At 45.1% G+C, this 18,158-nt stretch overlaps 1 protein-coding gene across 8 annotated transcripts; it reads left to right on the top strand.

Moving 5' to 3' along the window:
• The first annotated feature begins 599 nt into the window (after positions 1–599).
• LOC104359468 (UDP-glucuronosyltransferase 2A2) lies at positions 600–17,226 on the top strand. 8 transcript variants are annotated; one of them, XM_042796350.1, is made up of 7 exons: positions 600–611; positions 2,898–3,594; positions 11,499–11,647; positions 12,960–13,091; positions 13,494–13,581; positions 14,337–14,556; positions 15,794–17,226. In XM_042796350.1, the coding sequence occupies exons 1-7, from the start codon at positions 600–602 to the stop codon at positions 16,068–16,070; spliced, it is 1,575 nt and encodes a 524-aa protein (XP_042652284.1). In that variant the 3' UTR covers positions 16,071–17,226. The 8 variants fall into 8 exon arrangements, with proteins under 8 accessions (XP_042652284.1, XP_009963528.3, XP_042652287.1 ...); XM_042796353.1 differs by lacking the exon at positions 600–611 and adding an exon at positions 9,158–9,546 and having other exon boundaries at positions 2,847–3,208; XM_042796352.1 differs by lacking the exon at positions 600–611 and adding an exon at positions 5,402–6,049 and having other exon boundaries at positions 2,847–3,594.
• Positions 17,227–18,158: the final 932 nt, after the last annotated feature.

The following is an 18,158-nucleotide window of genomic DNA, read 5'->3' as shown; positions in this document are numbered from 1 at the left end:
TCAAGGTGCCACGTATACTGTAACCCCCATTCAGCAAAATGGTGGAGAGACCCATATGTGGAAAACACTAGCTTGTATTGCCTAACTTTTGCGTAACTCACCTTTGCCTCAATGAGCCTGTCATGTTTTCACAAGGCCAGAGGGTTGCATCAGTGTCTACAGCACTTCTACTTGGTAATGCTAGATGTGTGAAATACAGACACTTAACACCATTTACTTTCTTCAGCCCCATTTTCCTCTCATTTGCTGGATTTCGTCCTTTAATCCCCTCAAAATGATTATCTTCTCTGTATTAAGAGTAATCTGAGTATCATTTTTAAAAGCCGGCCATGGAAACCAGACAAATTTAACCATCTCGTCCCCCTAGTAATAGCTCTCATTTGCTACAGAGGAATTAGTTACTGAGGGGTTAGAAATGAAACCCAAGTTCCCATCTGCCCTAGCCCACATGAACATGGCCTTTCAATATTTGCTGAAAAAGCTTTAAGTGTCTTGTAGGACTTTCCCAAATAAGCTAAATTACCCTGAAAACAGACACTATCCTGAATACAAAGGTCTATGTAGATCATAGTGAAATTCCTGGCTGTAAGGTCAAATTAATGTTGAACCATGCTGGGCTAATTGCCCTGAATTCAAAGGGTTTAGAAAAAGTCAGGCTGAATATTATGGACAATATTTAAAAACCATGAAGGTGCATCTTCATATTCCTACATTTTCAAGTCATTAAAAACTTGCCTAGCTCTCCAGAATGAAGGGCCACACACCCAGCACATAGCAACTTCTGGAAAACTCTGTGAACAAACCACAAGATTTTCTCTTTGTTCCTGTAGACAGTTTATAAACAAGACTATTACCTAACAAACAATTTTTTTTTTTGCCAGTTGGGACCCATAAAGCTAGTGAAAAATCTTTTTAGCAGTCAGACACCATACTTCTGAGCTATAAGATGCAAAGTCCTCCTGAGAATTGGGCTCTGTAATAACATTATAATATAATTTAGCATGGGGAAGGCCATCTCAACTATTAAATTACTGGGGCATAACAAAGCAATGTATAATCCCAGAATACATGCCTTGTTGTGATCAACCCATATCGTATTACTTCCTCCTCTTGAAAAGCCCAGTTTGGAGGGTAACTTATTTAAACTCCTTCTGCCCAATACCCAACCTCGCCAGGGCAGCCCAGGCGCAGAGGAGGTGAGCGGCACGAAACAGAAGCAAATCGCTGTAGCAAACTGTGCCTTGCAGCTCAGAGCACAATGCGTACCTACCTTGGAAGACTGCACCAGGTAAGGGGTTTTGTTTTGCTGCCTGGCATTTGTTCCCCAGATTGTGTTGGGTTAAGCATATCTTTATATGCACGGGTTTTCGTTGTCATTTTGGCTCCTGGTGGTTAAGAGCTCCTTCCAGGACACAGTGCCTTCACCGACTTTCAAATGCTGACTCTCCATGTGAGAGCCACCCCAGATGACGTGGGGTTTGCTCTGAGAAGCACCTTTAGGGGCCAGGAGGGTCCCAGACCTGTTTAGAAACCTGACCTGAGCCCACAACACGACCAGGTTTACAGTGACGCGCTCCAGACAGTAGCAATGAGCTCCCTGTGTTAAAAGTTGGGAGGAGTCAGAAACCAGCCATCACGTATCAGAACAAACTACATGTTATCATTGGCATTATCATCACCCAAATGAAAGATTTGCTGCCTTCTCTCAGCATGGGAAATGTCTGCACTTCTCACATCTCACTCTGAAAAAAGATGCTGCTGCCAAGTCAGCCATGACCTGGCTTAAATGTACCCTGTGGTCTCTCCTTTCTCGGCCTGCCTCCGGCATCGCCACTTCACGTGAGCACCGCGAGTGATTTGTTTGAGTATCAGAGCTGGCATCCAGGGGCTGGCTCACTTGCAGTTTCTTCCTCTGTCAAGGTGCACCAACTTGAATTAATAGTGAAGCCTGGAGAGGGAGCAGCAATCTGCAGGGGCTGGGGCATGACTGCCAGTAATTCATATTATTTACCAGCAGGGATATGGCTGTAGAAGTGTTGAGGAGGCCTAAGGATGCCTATGGTATAATGGGCCACTGCTAGTTCCATCGTAGCTGTCTTGCCCCAAGTCTAGACATATATTCAAGCAAGCAATCGCTGTGACACTGCTGCCTGTCAGCTCAGTAAAGTCCCTGCGCTGCTTCTGGAAAGAAAGGTGGAGAAATCAGGGAAAGTCTCAGAATGAGAGAAATACATCTTTAAGTACAGGGAGGTTTGCTGCCTTAAGTAATAGAAATATTACAGTACACAGATACCATGGCTGTTACAACTGAAAACGGGCATTTTAAAATCAGATGTGGACATACATTCTCCAGAAAATCTTAGTATTTTTCCAGTGTTGGCAGCAGTGCCACTTATTTGCTAATACTTATAGTAAATCTGCCAACATTCACTGATACAGTAATTACATAGCTAAAAGACATCCCGTTATTTGGTTTTAGTTCATGGTAAGGATTCCTCAGAAAAACTACAAAAATTATAAAGAAACAAAGGATGAAATTCTTCTTGTGCAAAGGGAGTGGTTTGAAGGCGGACATTTGACAGCAGTGAGGATTGCTGCCACCTTGCTAGCCAGGGACAGGAGTTCCCTCAGGAAGAATCTAAGATGGGAGAAGGCAGAAAGGGAAAAGTAAATCACCAAACACCCTTTTCTGTCTTTTCAGACCTGAGACCAGCGCAGGTTTTAAAGGCCCCCGCCCATGCAACAGCAAACTTGCTTTTGCTGAGAGTGCTAGTCAAGAGCCATCAAACCCATCACAGAGCTGCAGCACTCCCAGCTGGGAGGGAGAACTCCCAGGCTACCTAGCCCTTAACCCTGCCATGGCCACAAAAGCCACCAGCTCTAAGAAATACCTCCAGCTGCTCCTTTTTCAGTTGGCTCTTCTAGGGCCTGTCTTCTGCGGGAACGTGTTGGTCTGGCCAACAGAAGGCAGCCACTGGCTGAATGTGAAGATAGTCATAGAGGAGCTCACCCGCCGCGGGCACAGTGTTACCATCCTGGTATCCAACGCCTCCCTCTTCATTAAACCCAGGGCTGAAGCCACAGAGAAGTTTGAGGTCTATAACGTGCCCTTCAAGAAAGACACTGTTGAGAACCTGATTGAGGAGGTAGTGGCACTGTGGCTGAATAACAGGCCAACCACCTTGACCTTCTGGCAGTTTTACAAGGAGCTGGGAAAACTCTCCAAAAACTGGCACCGGATGAACAGGCTCATGTGCGACGCGGTGCTAAGCAACCGAGAGCTGTTGGCCCACCTGCAGGGGTCTAGCTATGACCTGCTGCTGTCAGACCCGGTGACCCTCTGCGGGGACCTCCTGGCTCTCAAGCTGGCTGTCCCCTTCATCTACTCGCTGCGCTTCTCCCCGGCCTCCACCGTGGAGAGGCACTGCGGCAAGATCCCAGCCCCACCGTCCTACACGCCTGCAGCCCTGTCTGAGCTCACCGACCGCATGTCCTTCAGTGAGAGAATAAAAAACATCGTGTCTTACCACCTGCAAGACTACGTTTTCCAGAGCTACTGGGGAGAATGGGATATCTACTACAGCAAGGTCTTAGGTAAGCCTTTCTCATTACACAGCCTCCCGCCTTACGACCTGCAGAGCCTGGGACTTGGCAGGGTCCCAAAGTCAAGGTCTGCAGGAGGTCAGCAAGAAGTTCTTGTCATTATGTTCCTATGGGGAAAAGGGAATGAGCCACCAGGGTCCACCAGCTGCACCCAGTCCCTGTCAGGGGGCTGTGCCACTATGCCATTGCATTCAGACAGGGATCAGTGCTCATCCCAATTGATGGATCTGAGTTTTGGCACAATTATTTGTAAGGTGGAGGTTGAAACAACGTCCGTGCCAAATAGGGCCCTCTCAGCAAGGAGCTCAGCTTACACATTTCCCCCTCCAATCACTTCCTGCACAGAAAGCAGCCAGGAACAGAGCTGTTTTCCTAATTCAGAGTGTCATAACAAGGAGGGGGGAGCTGGTGAATCATGAGCCAACCCTGCTACCCTCAGCAGCAACACTGAAATGCATTGTGGCTTTGTAACAGAGACTTCACTTACATCACTGGTCATATAAAACCAATCCTCTCTGCACAAAGTAAGTTTTATTAAAACATACCTTCCACCCACAAAGGGTGAAAGCAACGAGTCTTCCTCTGCAGGCTTTTCTTCTGGAGTGTTTTGAGTGAATATATAGGAAAATATGTTTATTTAAGCATTAACAACATGTGACCTACATGCCATTTTTACTAATCTCACACTGAGCGCATGAAAAAGAGCACTTGTGAATCTCTCAGGGTTCAATTGACTGCAAGTACCTGCATGCTGCAGGACTTCACAAGTACACCAAACTGTTGCCATGTGCACAGCAGAAAAGGTACTTCAGCTTGGCTTCTCACAGCCCAGCTGCTTCCATCCCCCTTGTCTTCATCCTGGAAAGGATGCTCCAGGCAGCACGGAAGCTGTAGCAAAAGCCTTGCACAACATTAGGAAAACATTGTGTAACAGAGCTGGGCAAAAGCCCAGTAATGACGATATTTAGCACAGTGAAGAGGACTCACATGATTTCTCAGTCGCACATCAGAAGGGTGACCATAAATAAAACTGTTTAACAGATTTTCTAGTTCAAGCTATTGTGCATAATCGGCACCTAGTGGCAGGCAGGACAGCCCACACCACCACCTACCAGTGCTGGCCTCCTGCGATGCATGCTCTGGAAGAGGCAGGTTCACATGAGGACAGTCTGATACCAGAGTCACTTGCTGTATAGTTTCATCCACTTCAAGATGTAACTTTTTAGCTGCAGCCCTGGATCACCACCTTAAGTGCACTGCACACGGATGCTCAGCGTCTTTATAAAGCAAAAGGGTGACCACACAGTGGGTAAACATCTTTGCTGTGTACCCAGCTGTGCTTCCAAGAGCCTGAAGAATGAAAAAGTTACCTCTTCTACCAAACAAGTAACAAAGAAACTGTAGTTAGACAGGCAGGAGGGCCTGGATGACCAACAGGACACCACCCTTGCTGGACCGAGCCCCCCAGGGCTGACCACTCTCCCCGCTGCTCCAGAGGAAGCACATCTTCCAGCTTCAGCAAGCTATTTACCACCAGATGGTGCCAGCTGGTCCCAGTCACCCTTTTCCCCAGGAAAACACGTCATTAACCAGGACAGGATTTCAGGCCAGCTACCGTGGCTCCCTGCCGCACAGAGCACTGCCGTGTCACGCACGCCCAGCCCAGCCTGGGACTGCTGCTGCTGCTGCGGGGGGAGGAAGGCCACGGGGCATTGCCACGCAGGGCAGGCTATGGCTGGGAAGGAGGTGGCGGTGCTGTGGCTGCTGGCTGTGTTGGGCTGGGGGTCTGGGGGGAAAGTGTTGGTCTGGCCGGCTGACAACAGCCACTGGCTGAACATGGAGTACATACTCCAGGAGCTTGTGGTCCGGGGCCATGAGGTGACTGTGCTGCTGCCTTCGTGCTTCCTCATCCTCAACCCCGCAGAGCCCTCACCCTTCCGGTTCGAGGTGGTTGAGGTGCCAATCACCAAAAAGGAGATGGCTACCTTACTGGAAGAGGCTTTATATTTCTGGTTTTACCAGGAGAGCACGCTACCTGTCTGGGTAAGTCTTTACAAGATAGCTCAGCTGGTGTACAAGCTGGAGAACGTAACCAAAATCATTTGTGATGAAGTCCTGAAGAACGAGGCGCTGCTGGAGAGACTGAGAGCATCCACCTTTGATGTCCTCTTGGCAGACCCACTGGCACCCAGCGGGGAGCTGTTTGCTGAGAAGCTGGGTATACCCTTCGTGTACACCATCCGGTTCTCCATAGGCAACACGGTGGAGCGGCTCTGTGGGACACTCCCGGCACCTCCTTCCTACGTACCAGCCACCCTAAGTCGCCTAACAGATAGGATGTCCTTCCTGGAAAGACTAAAAAACATCTTTACCTTCATTGTGCAGGATATCATGTATCATTACCTTCTCTGGGGAAGCTGGGATCAGTACTACAGTGATGTTTTAGGTAAGGCCGCTCTCGCTTCCAGAAATTACATCTGCTGTACACAAAAGAGTAAAAACCCAGAGCGTAGAGGTTAGGGCACAAATTAGGAGCAAGACAGCCCTGAACTCGCTCGCCTTCCTCCAAAATTCTTGTGTCAAGTCAAACAATCCAGGTAAGTGCAAATGTTACCTGTTAATCCTCACCTGCTACACTAGTACAGGTAAGTCTGTACAGGCACTTCTAGGATAGGTAAACCAGTGCTAAAGCCACTTGAAACAGAGCTCATCAGTCATATTCATAGATGAATTATGACAAACATTAATAACAGCAAAATACTACTACATACCCATCAAACACTAGTACTGAATTAGAGCTTTTGAAGTAGAAATTAAAAAATAGGTTTAGAAAGCTACAGAGCAATACTACCTTTATTCCCCTAGCACCTTTCCTGCTTGCTAGCTTATCTCAAAATGAGACATAATGGCTTCCTCTGGTCTTTTAAAGACTTGGGAGAGCAGCTGAGCCCCTGTTTGCAGTGACAAAAGGCCCTCAGCAGAGACAGGGTTCTTTGATTTTCTGAAATAAAAGAAATATTAGAAAATAGCTGTATTTATAAACTTCTTTTTAAAATAATAGTTGCAGAATTATTTTCACATTTTTGCTCTAAGTCATTATTGTAATAGTTAAAATGAAACAGGGCAAACATACATGCATTGTCGGTGGGCAGATAAAATGGGTATTATTTTAATATGAGACTCCAAGTGTTTATATTTCACAAGTAGGGTAAAATTCTGCTAAGAGAACTAAATTGTTAAGATATCCTACTATTAGAATACCTAGCTCTCTGTTTACTTGTGTTACTTATCACGTTTGACACTGACTAGAAAATCTTGTGTTGGCACAAGTATGGTTTGCTGATTTCCTGTTGTGTAATCCCCAGAGCTGCTTGCATCTTGTGTTGTTTTTTTTTTTTTTTTATTGTGAAATGTGGGGTTGAGCATTTAAAGCTCCATGTGCAATACCTGTTTTGTTAGCTGTGTTAGTTTAGCTGTTTCCTACCCTAACTGTGATACGCTTTGATCTGGAGAGTATCCAGTCCTGAAGGAGTGTGAAAGGAAGGGGCGAACATCTCACAGAAATGGGGCGATGTCTCAGCTCCTGCAGTGTATGCACACACCTTCTCTTTCTCCTTGTAAAATCTTCTTCAGGGTTCTTACTATTCTAGCTGCTTTCTTAGAGCTACTTAAAGGCTTTTTTGAGTGCTGAGGTTGAAGCATAATGAAAGACTGCTTGCTCCACTGTCAGTCCAGTGAGGGGAGCTCATGTGGTGGTGCTGAGCTCCGGAGGAGTCCTCAGGACCTGTTTAGACTGAGCCTCATTTGCCCCCTGCTCAGCAGAGAGCAGCTTCATGTTCTTTTCCCTGAACACATCAGTAGCACCAAGCATCTCCACCACCTCTGCAAGACAAAGTCAAAGGCAGGTCTCTTGGCAGTATCTGTCCTGGACTGCATGATATAGATACATCGATGCCAGTTTGCAGCGTCTTCCCAGGAGAAGGCACAGAAGCAGCAAGGTGAGCAAAACCTGTGCTCCCCACCTCCTCCTGTTTCTCTCCTGCGGTGGCCTGATGCTGGAGTCATCTGTGCCAGGACTGTGCCCTGCCAGCAGCAGTGCTGTGTGCCCACAGCATCTGCTTATAGACAGGACAGAATTAGAGCACCCTGTGGGTGACTTGTGTATCACTGCAGGACATTCTGCACCTAGCAGTTGAGGAGATAAGAACTGTAACCAGCTTTATGAGGAGGTTGGCTCTTACAGGGCAAAGAAGCAAATCTAGGCTGTAGTCAAGTGATAAGATGGGATTCATCCTGCAGCTGTCAAAAAAGTCTCATGGGCTGCTCATGTGCTTTCCTTAGCCTGAGCTCCTGCTTGGCACAGAAACGTGTATCTTCACCTCAAAGATCTGGTATGAAGGCATACTGATTTTGGCTGGAATAGAATTAATTTTCTTCATAGTAGCTTGCATGGGGCTACATTTTGTATTTTTGATGAAAACAGCATTGATAATAGAGGGATGCTTTAGTTATTGCTGATCAGTGCTTACACAGCATCAAGGGTTCTTCTGCTTTTCACACTGCTCCTCCCAGCAAGCAGGCTGGGGGTGCACAACTTGGGAGAGGACACAGCCGGGACAGCTGACCCCAACTGACCAAAGGGATATCTCATGTCATGTGATGTTGTGCACAGCAAAAAAAGCTGGGGGGGAAAGTTTTCCAGGGTTGCTGTTGCTCAGGGACTGGCTGGGCACTGGTTGGACGGTGGTGAGCAATTGTTCTTTTTGCATTACTGGCTTTCCTTGGTTTTATTTTTTGATTTTTGCTTATTAAGCTGTATCTATCTCAATCCATGAGTTTTCTAACTGCTGCCCTTCCCTTTCCCCTCCTACTGCGGAGGAGTGAGAAGCTCTGTGGTGCTTAGCTGCCTATCAAGATTAAACCACAACCCAGGGAAAGGGCTCCAGGTCCTCACATGCTGCAAAATAATCTCTGGGGTGAGCAGAAACAGGAGTTGCTGTCATTTTGAGATCAGTTGTGCCTCTGCAGGAGACTCCAGGACAGGATTTGCTGCTTGCCCAGTCCACCCGTGAGTGTTGTTTCGTGTTCTGAAGTGCCCTCTTTCCAAGCTTGGCATCAAGCGAATCTCAGTTTTATTGGCTGGCTCTAAAGTAGTTGCACACCAAAGCAGTGAACTGCTTCCAGCTCAGTCAGACTGGAATTGTACATGGACTGCTGAGATGATGAAGCCAAGGCTCCCCTGGCTGCTCTGGGCCTCTGCATGCTGCTGGAGCACTGGCTTCTGTGGGAAGGTGGTTGTCTGGCCCACCGATGCAAGTCACTGGATCAACGTGAAAGTGCTGCTGGAAGAGCTCGTTCTCCTGGGTCATGAAGTGACTGTGCTGGTGCCTTCAAGCAATCTGCTCATCAACTACCGAGACATCTCCTCCCCCTTCACCTTTGAAGTCCTGCAAGTCCCCTTTACGCAGAAGACCCTGAATGCTCTCATGGAGGACTTCCTCAATTTCTGGATGAATGAGGTCTCTAATCTCTCCCCCTGGGAGATCATGTGGAGGATGAAAGAGGACCTGGAGGTCTTTACCAATATGTCAAGGCAGACCTGTGACACACTGGTGAACAACCCTCAGCTGATAGCAAAGCTCCAGCAGGCCAAGTTTGATGTTCTGATCGCTGACCCCCTGTCTGTAGGTGGGGAGCTCATAGCAGAAATCCTAACAATCCCTTTTGTCTACAGCTTCCGCTTCTCTGAAGGGAATGTGGTAGAGCGGCTATGTGGTGGGCTCCCATCCCCACCCTCCTACGTGCCTGCTAGCACAAGGGGGCTGACAGACCAGATGTCCTTTGTGGAAAGACTACAGAACTTCCTCTTTTACTTTTACACGGATTTATTTTTCTGGAAGTTTTGGCGAGACGAATGGGATGGGTACTACAGTGATGTCTTAGGTAAGGCAGCTGTTGAGTGGTTTCTCCTCTTGCATAGCTTGTGCCTTTCCAATGGTTTGAGAACTCAATGCTGTTGTCTCAAAGTATTCTTTCTGATTGCACAGCAGAGATAGTAATTTTGTTTTGGTCACATGGAGGATGTGTCGGTTTTTTTTTGTTTAGGTCTGGTCTAGTCTAACAGACACCAGTACAGTTTTCCTCTAATTCCTCCTGAAAATCATTAGAATACACAGTTCTAATTTTTGTCAGCGATGATACTGCTGATGAGCTCTTGCACTGAGCTGCATGCCCATTTTAGTGCTTTCAGAGGATAGTTGTTGCCTCTGCATCTTGATGACAGGCAGTTCTGCAATTAAAATAGTAGTTGCTAAAGGCTGGAGAGAAAAATTATTCCTTAATTAAGTGTAAGGCAGCAGAGACAGTTCCACTGACAACACAGGGATGGAATTAGCCCTGTTGTGACTAGAAACACAGGCTGTCTCTGGACAACTGCAGAGCAAAAAAGCACCCTTCATTCACATTGCACACATCGGCTGGAGGATTCATCCTGCAGCCCTGCGTAGTACAGCATGCTAAGTGTGAGTTCATACTCTCCAATAATAAATGCTAAGAACCGTCACCGTTCCCTTTCATCCACCATTCAGAGTTTGGAATAGTCTCCTTAAGCTACATACATACATGACATTTTTGTTCCAACCTAGTACAACTCAGGCTTGATTCAAAGTCAATTAAAGAGACCTTTTAGTTCAATGGACTCTGAATCTTGTACAGAGTATCTATGTTTAGGGAGATAACAAATGAACAGCAAGCACAAGGGCATCTATTCTGTTGCCTTCCAATGTCTTCGTTTCCCAAGGACGCCTCGGTGCTCTGCAAACTAGTCCCTTTTCCCTGGATTGATTTTTTTTTTTTTTAAATACCACATTAAGACTTAATTACACCTTATATCACTCATAATGCAGGTTTAATTTTCACTCCAGTAACTTTGTAACTGACTCATTGCTCTTTACTTAAAATAAAAGTAAAAACAAAAATACTGGTATAAATTGTAACGCTGATCAAGTAGTATAAGAAGATGCCCTATAGATAAATTTTATCTTGCCGCTTATTTTGCTTGGTTCCTGCTTGCATTAGTCTATCTTTGGACAATCATTTACCAACACTTCTAACTCTTTGACCCCACAGTTCTACTTTGTGGGTAAAATACTGCAATGACAATTTGTAACATGTACCTGAGAAAATAGATATATTTCCAAACGGGAAGCTATAAAACAGTTCTACCCTTTGGATTTTTTTCCACAGATAGATTCCTAGAGATGTTGGATTTTGCAAAAAATTACATTCAGAGCATCTATGGATCTGGCCAAATTTTCTCAATATGTATTCAGAAGGAGCTGACTCAGTCCCCAGGAAAACTAGGGATGGTTGTACCTGTCTTTTATTGCAGCCTGAGCAGCCACCGACTGAATCGCCTTTTGAAAAATGAGACAGAACTTTGTTTAAAAACTTTCCTCCTCCCTGACCGGTGATCATCACTTTGTGATTAATTTATTTTTTATTTGGTACTATATTTTCTGTGATTGCTCTCTTCCCCAAAGTGTGATTTTATTACAAACACAGGACATGAAGTCTTTCAGCTGCACAAGAATTGCACTTCCCTATCACAGGAACTGAATGCTTCCCATTTACTCTTGTACTGCTCTGAATTAATCCTGAAGGTTCAAAACCCTTTTAATAATCATACTGACTTGTTTGTGGCAACCTGCCAAGGCCAAACACAGGACAGGGCAAGGAATAGGTCTGGATTTGTCCATATTTTCACTTCATGCATGATTTGATAAACTACACCATCTGGCAGTGTCAAAAGACAAAGGTAAGGCTTCTATTTCACAATCTACAGCAAACAAGACCGCTCCCACACATGTTCTAAACCCCTTGTACTTTGTCCATAGGAAGGCCCACAACCCTCTGTGAGACAATGGGGAAAGCAGAGATATGGTTAATCAGAACATACTGGGATTTTGAATTTCCACGCCCTTTCCTGCCCAACTTTGAGTTTGTTGGAGGACTTCACTGCCAGCCTGCAAAGCCGTTACCAAAGGTATCCCAACTTTGTACTGCCATTGGTTGGTTGTTTGCCCAGCAGAACAAAACTGTTTCTCTCCCCCATCAACCGTGCAAGCCATGTCCTGAGAAAGCTCATTCTCAAAGAAGTGCTGCTGCTAATTGGGGAGCACGTGGCTATTTAGCAATCTGTCAGTACTTGTGCAAACTGAGGGCTGGGTTTACCACCTGCTGTCTTAAAAGAGTACAGCTGAGGTCAGCAGGAGGGAATACAGAGTTTGTTTTAGGAAAAAAAGGTGCTACCTCAAAGTTGTTAAGTGTAAAATTTAATTCTAAGATAAAGCCTTGCAACTCAGGATAACATTGAAATACCTGATGCTAAAAGGCACTGTGACCAGGCAAATTCTTTAGACAAAATGGAGTCAAGACTTGCAAATGGAGTCAAGAGATGAGTGATAAACACTACTTCTGTTGTTGCTTAGTTTAAAACATCTGAAAGGCAGTGAAATACTCAGCATCTCCAGCCTATGCTCTACTGTGACTGGCAATATTCAGGTGGAATTTGAAACTCACAGATACTGATGACAGCAACATGACAAGCTCTGGTCTAGGTTACCACTCCTGCAGAAGCCTTAGAGGAGGCAGGGTATTTTCAGTGCAAGTTGTCTACCAAAAGAAAACTTCTAACTCTCTTCCCACTCCCCTGTAGCAGGGGTTGACTTGGGGGGAAATGGATAACCATTCTCTTTTGGATGTTACTGCTCCATTTCACATGACACTAACTAAAAAAGGGAACAGGAAGACCTGTTGGTCTGATTTCTAGAAAATCTGTTTAGCAACATGTGCTATATTGCAAGAAATAGAGAACTGGCTAACAAAGTGACAGCAGTGACTTGATGAATCTCTCATCAGGATGCTGAAAAACCCTGTCAGTTTTCAGCACTTTGCCTTTTTTTTCAGAGCTATGAAATGTAAAGTACTTGTTCCAGGAAAATCCAGAACCATGACTGACTATGGTAGGGAGGGTGTCATAGGGTACGGCCCTCTCACACCCATGCCAGGATCCATGCCTGCTGCTTGTGCTCTGAAAGCAATGTGTCCTGAAACTGCTTGCCTTGTTTTCAAAAAGACAAAGCTTCTGTCACCTGTCTCAACTTATTCTACTCCTTCTTGGGGAGAAACTGTTTTACACAGTGCCACGTCTATCTTTGTAATGCCCTTCTGTCAGCAGAGGTGCTCATACACCATGATCATCTCCTTGATAAGCTAAAAACGTTATGCTCTCTGCTCACAGAAGTCTGTAATTTGCAGTGCACAATTACTCTTAGTGTGTTTTCTGCCTCTCCTAGGAAATGGAAGAATTTGTTCAGAGCTCAGGGGAACATGGCATTGTGGTATTCTCTCTCGGGTCAATGGTCTACAACCTAACTGATGAAAAAAGTAATGTGATTGCCAGAGCCCTCAGCCAGCTTCCACAAAAGGTGAATTTCCTTTTGAGTCTAAAGCAACTTGCCTTGTTTTTTGTCACTCCTGTTGCCTTCAGCGAGCCTTTTACATTCAGACTGGCCTGGTTTTTATCTGCATCTCTGCTGGATGTGCCACAGCCAGGAAGCTGGGCTCTGCAGTGGCAGACTACTGAGCCACCTCATGGGACATTCTGGAGTTTCCCCTTCTGTGAACCAAATGACATGGAGATGTGTCCATAGGCCAAAATACAAAAATCACTCTATGCCATTTTTATAATAAGCACATAATTAATCAAAGAGCTAAACTGAAGCCAAAGCTATTTGAATTACTAGGAAATGGTACGTGGGTTTGAGATATAATAATGGAGAAGGGCATGTCACATGCACAATGCTCATCTTATTTTTCATTTGTTCAAGGTCCTCTGGCGGTACAAAGGAAAAAAACCAGAAACTTTGGGCTCCAACACCAGGATTTATGACTGGATACCCCAAAATGACCTGCTTGGTGAGACTGATTCTATCTAGGATGCACTGTGCCACTGGAAAAAACTGTTTCCTTGTTTTGCCACTAAAATGGCTTATTCAGGCAAAAGAACCACACAACACTTGTGGCTACAATTAGTTTCGCAGCTCAAGCAGCAGGTTTGCTCTTCGAGCCTTAATTTCCTAACCTGATTTTGACTTTAAGGTGAGTGGCTGTACAGGAACCATGGAAGATGCAGCCAGGATGTGAAGGGAGTAGGGAGCAGTGGTTCAAGAAGGCAGCTGCTTGAGCCTAGCTATAAAGATGGATCTCTAAAGCAAGAGCCTCTGTCTTACAGAGCTTGGTAGCAATTGTCTGGAAGGGCAAAGAACCACCTCTACCTCTAGGCAGGAGTAAATATCAACATAGACATGCACTCTGCAGCTGGAATTGGCCTCTACAGTTAATCTCCAGGGCTCATTCTTCAAAATGTTTAACCTAAGCAAGGCTGGAGCAGGGGGCTGTGAACCTGATACTGTGTAAAAACCAAACTGTGTAACAGCAGAAGGGCTGAAGTAACTCTGGGATAGTCTGGAGGGATGTGCCGATTCACACATTGCATTAAAATAAATATGGATGTGTGAAAGCTAAGTGTGCAAGCTCTGATGCTGATCGAGAGGTCAAGGCTATTCCCTTCTCCAGCAGTGCATTTGCCCACATAGTTTGCAGTGCTCACATCCCAGTGAACAAAGTCTGCCACAGCTGCTGTCACACGTGCCTCTCCTTCCCTCTTCCAGGCCACCCCTTGACAAAAGCTTTCATTACTCATGGCGGGACCAATGGGATCTATGAAGCTATCTACCACGGGATCCCGATGGTTGGGATTCCCATATTTGCTGACCAGCATGACAACATTGCTCACATGAGGGCAAAGGGAGCTGCAGTTGAGCTGGATTTCAGCACATTGAAGACACAGGACCTAGTTGATGCACTGAATACAGTCATTAACAATTCCACGTGAGTTCTGTCCTTGCCTTACAGTGGGACGAGGTTATTAAAGTTCTGCTGGCTCTTCTGGGAACCAAAAATACTGAATAGCTGGAGTTTGGGTTTCAGATGAAAACTATCTTTAATTTCTGAAAATCAGCATTTCTCAGAAAGGAGAGATGAGTAATTTGATTTTTCCTATACTACGTTTTATGACCCCTTTGAGAAAAAAGCAGTTCTTAGAAAGCCCGGAGCAGCTCCTGAGACAGTTCTCTGCTAGTATAAATCCTCTGGAGGCTCTGAGTGACAATTCTAGTTGTATTCTGTCTGATCTGTCTGTAGCCACTCTTCTCTTTCCCCTGAGCTAGCAGTATCCTTGGGTTACTGCACCTATCAGTCAGGAATTAGAGAGTAAGGCAGTTTGGCAGCTGTGACCCCTTGCTAAGGATAAGGCCCTTGACAAAGGGATTGGAAAAAAGGCAGGAGTCCTCAGTCTTTGGCAGTGAGCCCTGTCAAGCGTGAGGGACAGGTATCCCTGCAAGGAAGAACTTGCCAATTCACGAAACAAACGGACTGATGCTGATGGAGGTATCCAGTATCTAAGAGGAATTAGCCGTAGTGGAGGTCATCTACAACCACCTGGATGACTACCAGGCATCCAGAGACCCAGACAAAATCTGGTGCATGGGGCCCCTCTGCCAACCTCTCCCTTAGTTTTATTGCTGAGCACAGTATCATATGGTATGGCATATCCCTTTGGTCAGTTGAGGTCAGCTGCTCTGGCTGTGTCCCCTCCCAAATTCTTGTGCACCCCCAACCCACTTGCTGGTAAGGTAGGGTGAGGAGCAGAAAAAGCCTTGAGCTGTGTCAGCACTGCTCAGCAATAACAAAAGCATCCTTGTATTATCAACACTGTTTCCAGCACAAATCTGAAACATAACCCCATACTAGCTACTATGAAGAAACCCACCAAAAGCAGCACACTGTATTATATTGGAACAGAAAATGCTGCAAATGTTTTTGTGTTCCTTTTTTTAAAGGAATAGCTGGAATAATCTTTCTTTGCAAAAGACTGGCTTTCTCCATTATAGTTTATAACCCAATTTTATGCAGACAGGAGTAAACTGGGCCAGTTTCAAATATATTTAAATAACATCGATGAAAGTAAAAGCAGGGTTGTCTACCTTCCTCAAGAGGACTGCCAGATGCTGAATGGGTTGTTTCAGGAATCAGTGACAATGTCCTTGGTTTCTTCTTTTTTCCCCAGCTATAAAGAAAATGCTCTAAGGTTATCCAAGATACACCATGACCAGCCAGTTAAGCCTCTGGACAGAGCTGTCTTCTGGATTGAATTTGTCATGCGTCATAAAGGAGCAAAGCACTTGAGACCAGCTGCTCACCACCTCACTTGGTACCAGTACCACTGCCTGGATGTTCTGGCGTTCTTGTTCACCTGTACAGCTATTGCTGCCTTCATTCTTGTCAAGTGCTGCTTATTTTGCTGTAACAGATGTGGCAGGATTGCAAAGAGGAAGAAAGAATAGACATCCTGTTCCCATCAGCACTTCTTCTTCTCCTAGGCTGATTCAGCAAGGCATTTCTTGGTGAATAAAATTATTAGGATATACTTTAAGCTGGGCATATCATGAAGCACCCACCTAAACTGGGTCATGCTAAAAAGCCGTTGTGCAGCAGAGCTGCTTGCTTAGCCAGCAAATTCCTTCTGGCCTAAACAAGATTGAATTATAGTTGCTTTAGCCTCTGGGACCCTATTAGCTGATCACACACGGTCCCTAGACTGGGAATTGCTGCTCTGATTTTTCAACTTCATTTTGGTACATTTCATAAATTCAGCCTTCCCATGTGTGGTACTGTGGATCCTTCAATCTGCAGCTCGTCTCCCTACCTTAACTCTGTCCTCTCTTATAATGTCACCCAGGCTTGATGATTCACAATCAAAAAGCCGCTCCTGTCAGAACAGCTCTCTCCAGATTGGACAGTGAAGCTAAGATCATGGGCTGCTAAAAAGCATCCATCTGAATGGCCAAGATCATGAAAAACTGGGAGCTGCAAGTGGCTGGTGAAGCCCTTATCATCACATATTTACAAATGCACTGACTGCTTGGGGGCAGAGGGGAGACCAGAGTCCTAAAACCAGCAGAGAAATTACTTTTCTGAGAATCATTTCTTTTCCATTCAGTCTGGAATCCTACTGCATAGGCCATCATTCTAACTGCAACACTACAGGGGTGTTGAAACCACCTGTCAGGAACTTGTCCATCTTTACCCTCCAATGCCTCTGAGCCATGCTAACTGATAAATGCAGGAAAACCTCTAGAGATGGAATTTGCAATGAAGTAACATTACATGTGGGAACAGTGCAATAGTCAACTGCCTTGTCTGAAAAGTTGGGCGTGAAAATAATGCTGCTCTCGGCTCATGTAAGAGTGGTAGTAGATGCAGCTCTCCTGAAATTGTTCAAGGTGCACTTACTGATGAAAGCCTACGAAAATGATGCTAGTTCAGGCCTCCTGTTCTACGTAAGGTTATTCCACTGCTTTAGCAGCTTACTCAAGAAAGAACCCGCTCCAATTTTAACTGATATCTGCTGTATTCTGGACGCTGCAGAATTGTTTTCAAACAGAACAGGCTGAGAAAGCATGTTATATTTGTTTACTTAATAAAGTTCCCTACACTACATCAACTTTATTAGCACTGTCATTAGCATTGTCAACAGTTTCAATATCTGCTTAAATCTCTTCATACTGTAACATTTACAAAAGCTCATGTGAATTGTTTCCAAACTAAAGAGGGGTTAGAACAAGACTGATGCTTTTCAGGGTAACTTCTGGCACACTGTTCCTACAGTCATGGTGGGATCATATGCAGAAATATGCACACTGAAACATGCATAGAAAATAGGAAATGGAACAGCATGACATTTGGGCCCCAAATGGGAAAGATTTGGCTCTAACTGTTCATAGACCTGGGTCCCTAAGCACAGCTCTGCCAGGCCTGATCACTAACAGCCCCCATCATCCAGCTTCTGCAAGAATGAGATGTCAACTTGGTTGCCAGAAGGCCAGCAAGCATCCTAGCATACTGCATAGAGACTGATCAGATAGGGCTAACAAAGGACACGGGAAACAGGATAGCCGGGAAAAGTCGGACAAAGTGCTCTGCAGTCACTTTAAGGAGATGCTTCTTTTCTGTAACTTTGAGAAATTTGGCTTAACTAGTATTGAATTTAAAAAGCAAAAAAGAAAACCAATCACAACCCCCCTCTTCTTTCTAGAATCTGTACACAAAGCAGAGAAAAATATCAAAGAATGAAGACAGTCTATGATGCGCTTCTGCCATGAGACACAGTATACGTACTGAATTTGATACTCACCTAATCCTACTGCTACCTCTCAGGCGTATCTCTCAGTGCACAGTAAAATGTTTTGAGCAACCCAAACATATGTTCAGTTTCTTGTAGTGTTTGAAAAAATCCCAGCATACTTGGATGTTGGAGGTCAAACTTTTCACTTAGAACATGTAGATGTTTGCTATCGCTACATAGACTAAAACGCAGAGAACGCAAATTATTGTTAGATCTAAAAACAATGTGTTTCCACAACTGCTACACT

The sequence above is a fragment of the Tyto alba genome, unplaced genomic scaffold (assembly GCF_018691265.1).
Source record: "Tyto alba isolate M040663 unplaced genomic scaffold, T.alba_DEE_v4.0 Super-Scaffold_23, whole genome shotgun sequence".
Classification (NCBI taxonomy): domain Eukaryota; kingdom Metazoa; phylum Chordata; class Aves; order Strigiformes; family Tytonidae; genus Tyto; species Tyto alba.
This window is presented reverse-complemented; position numbering and strand designations above follow the sequence as displayed.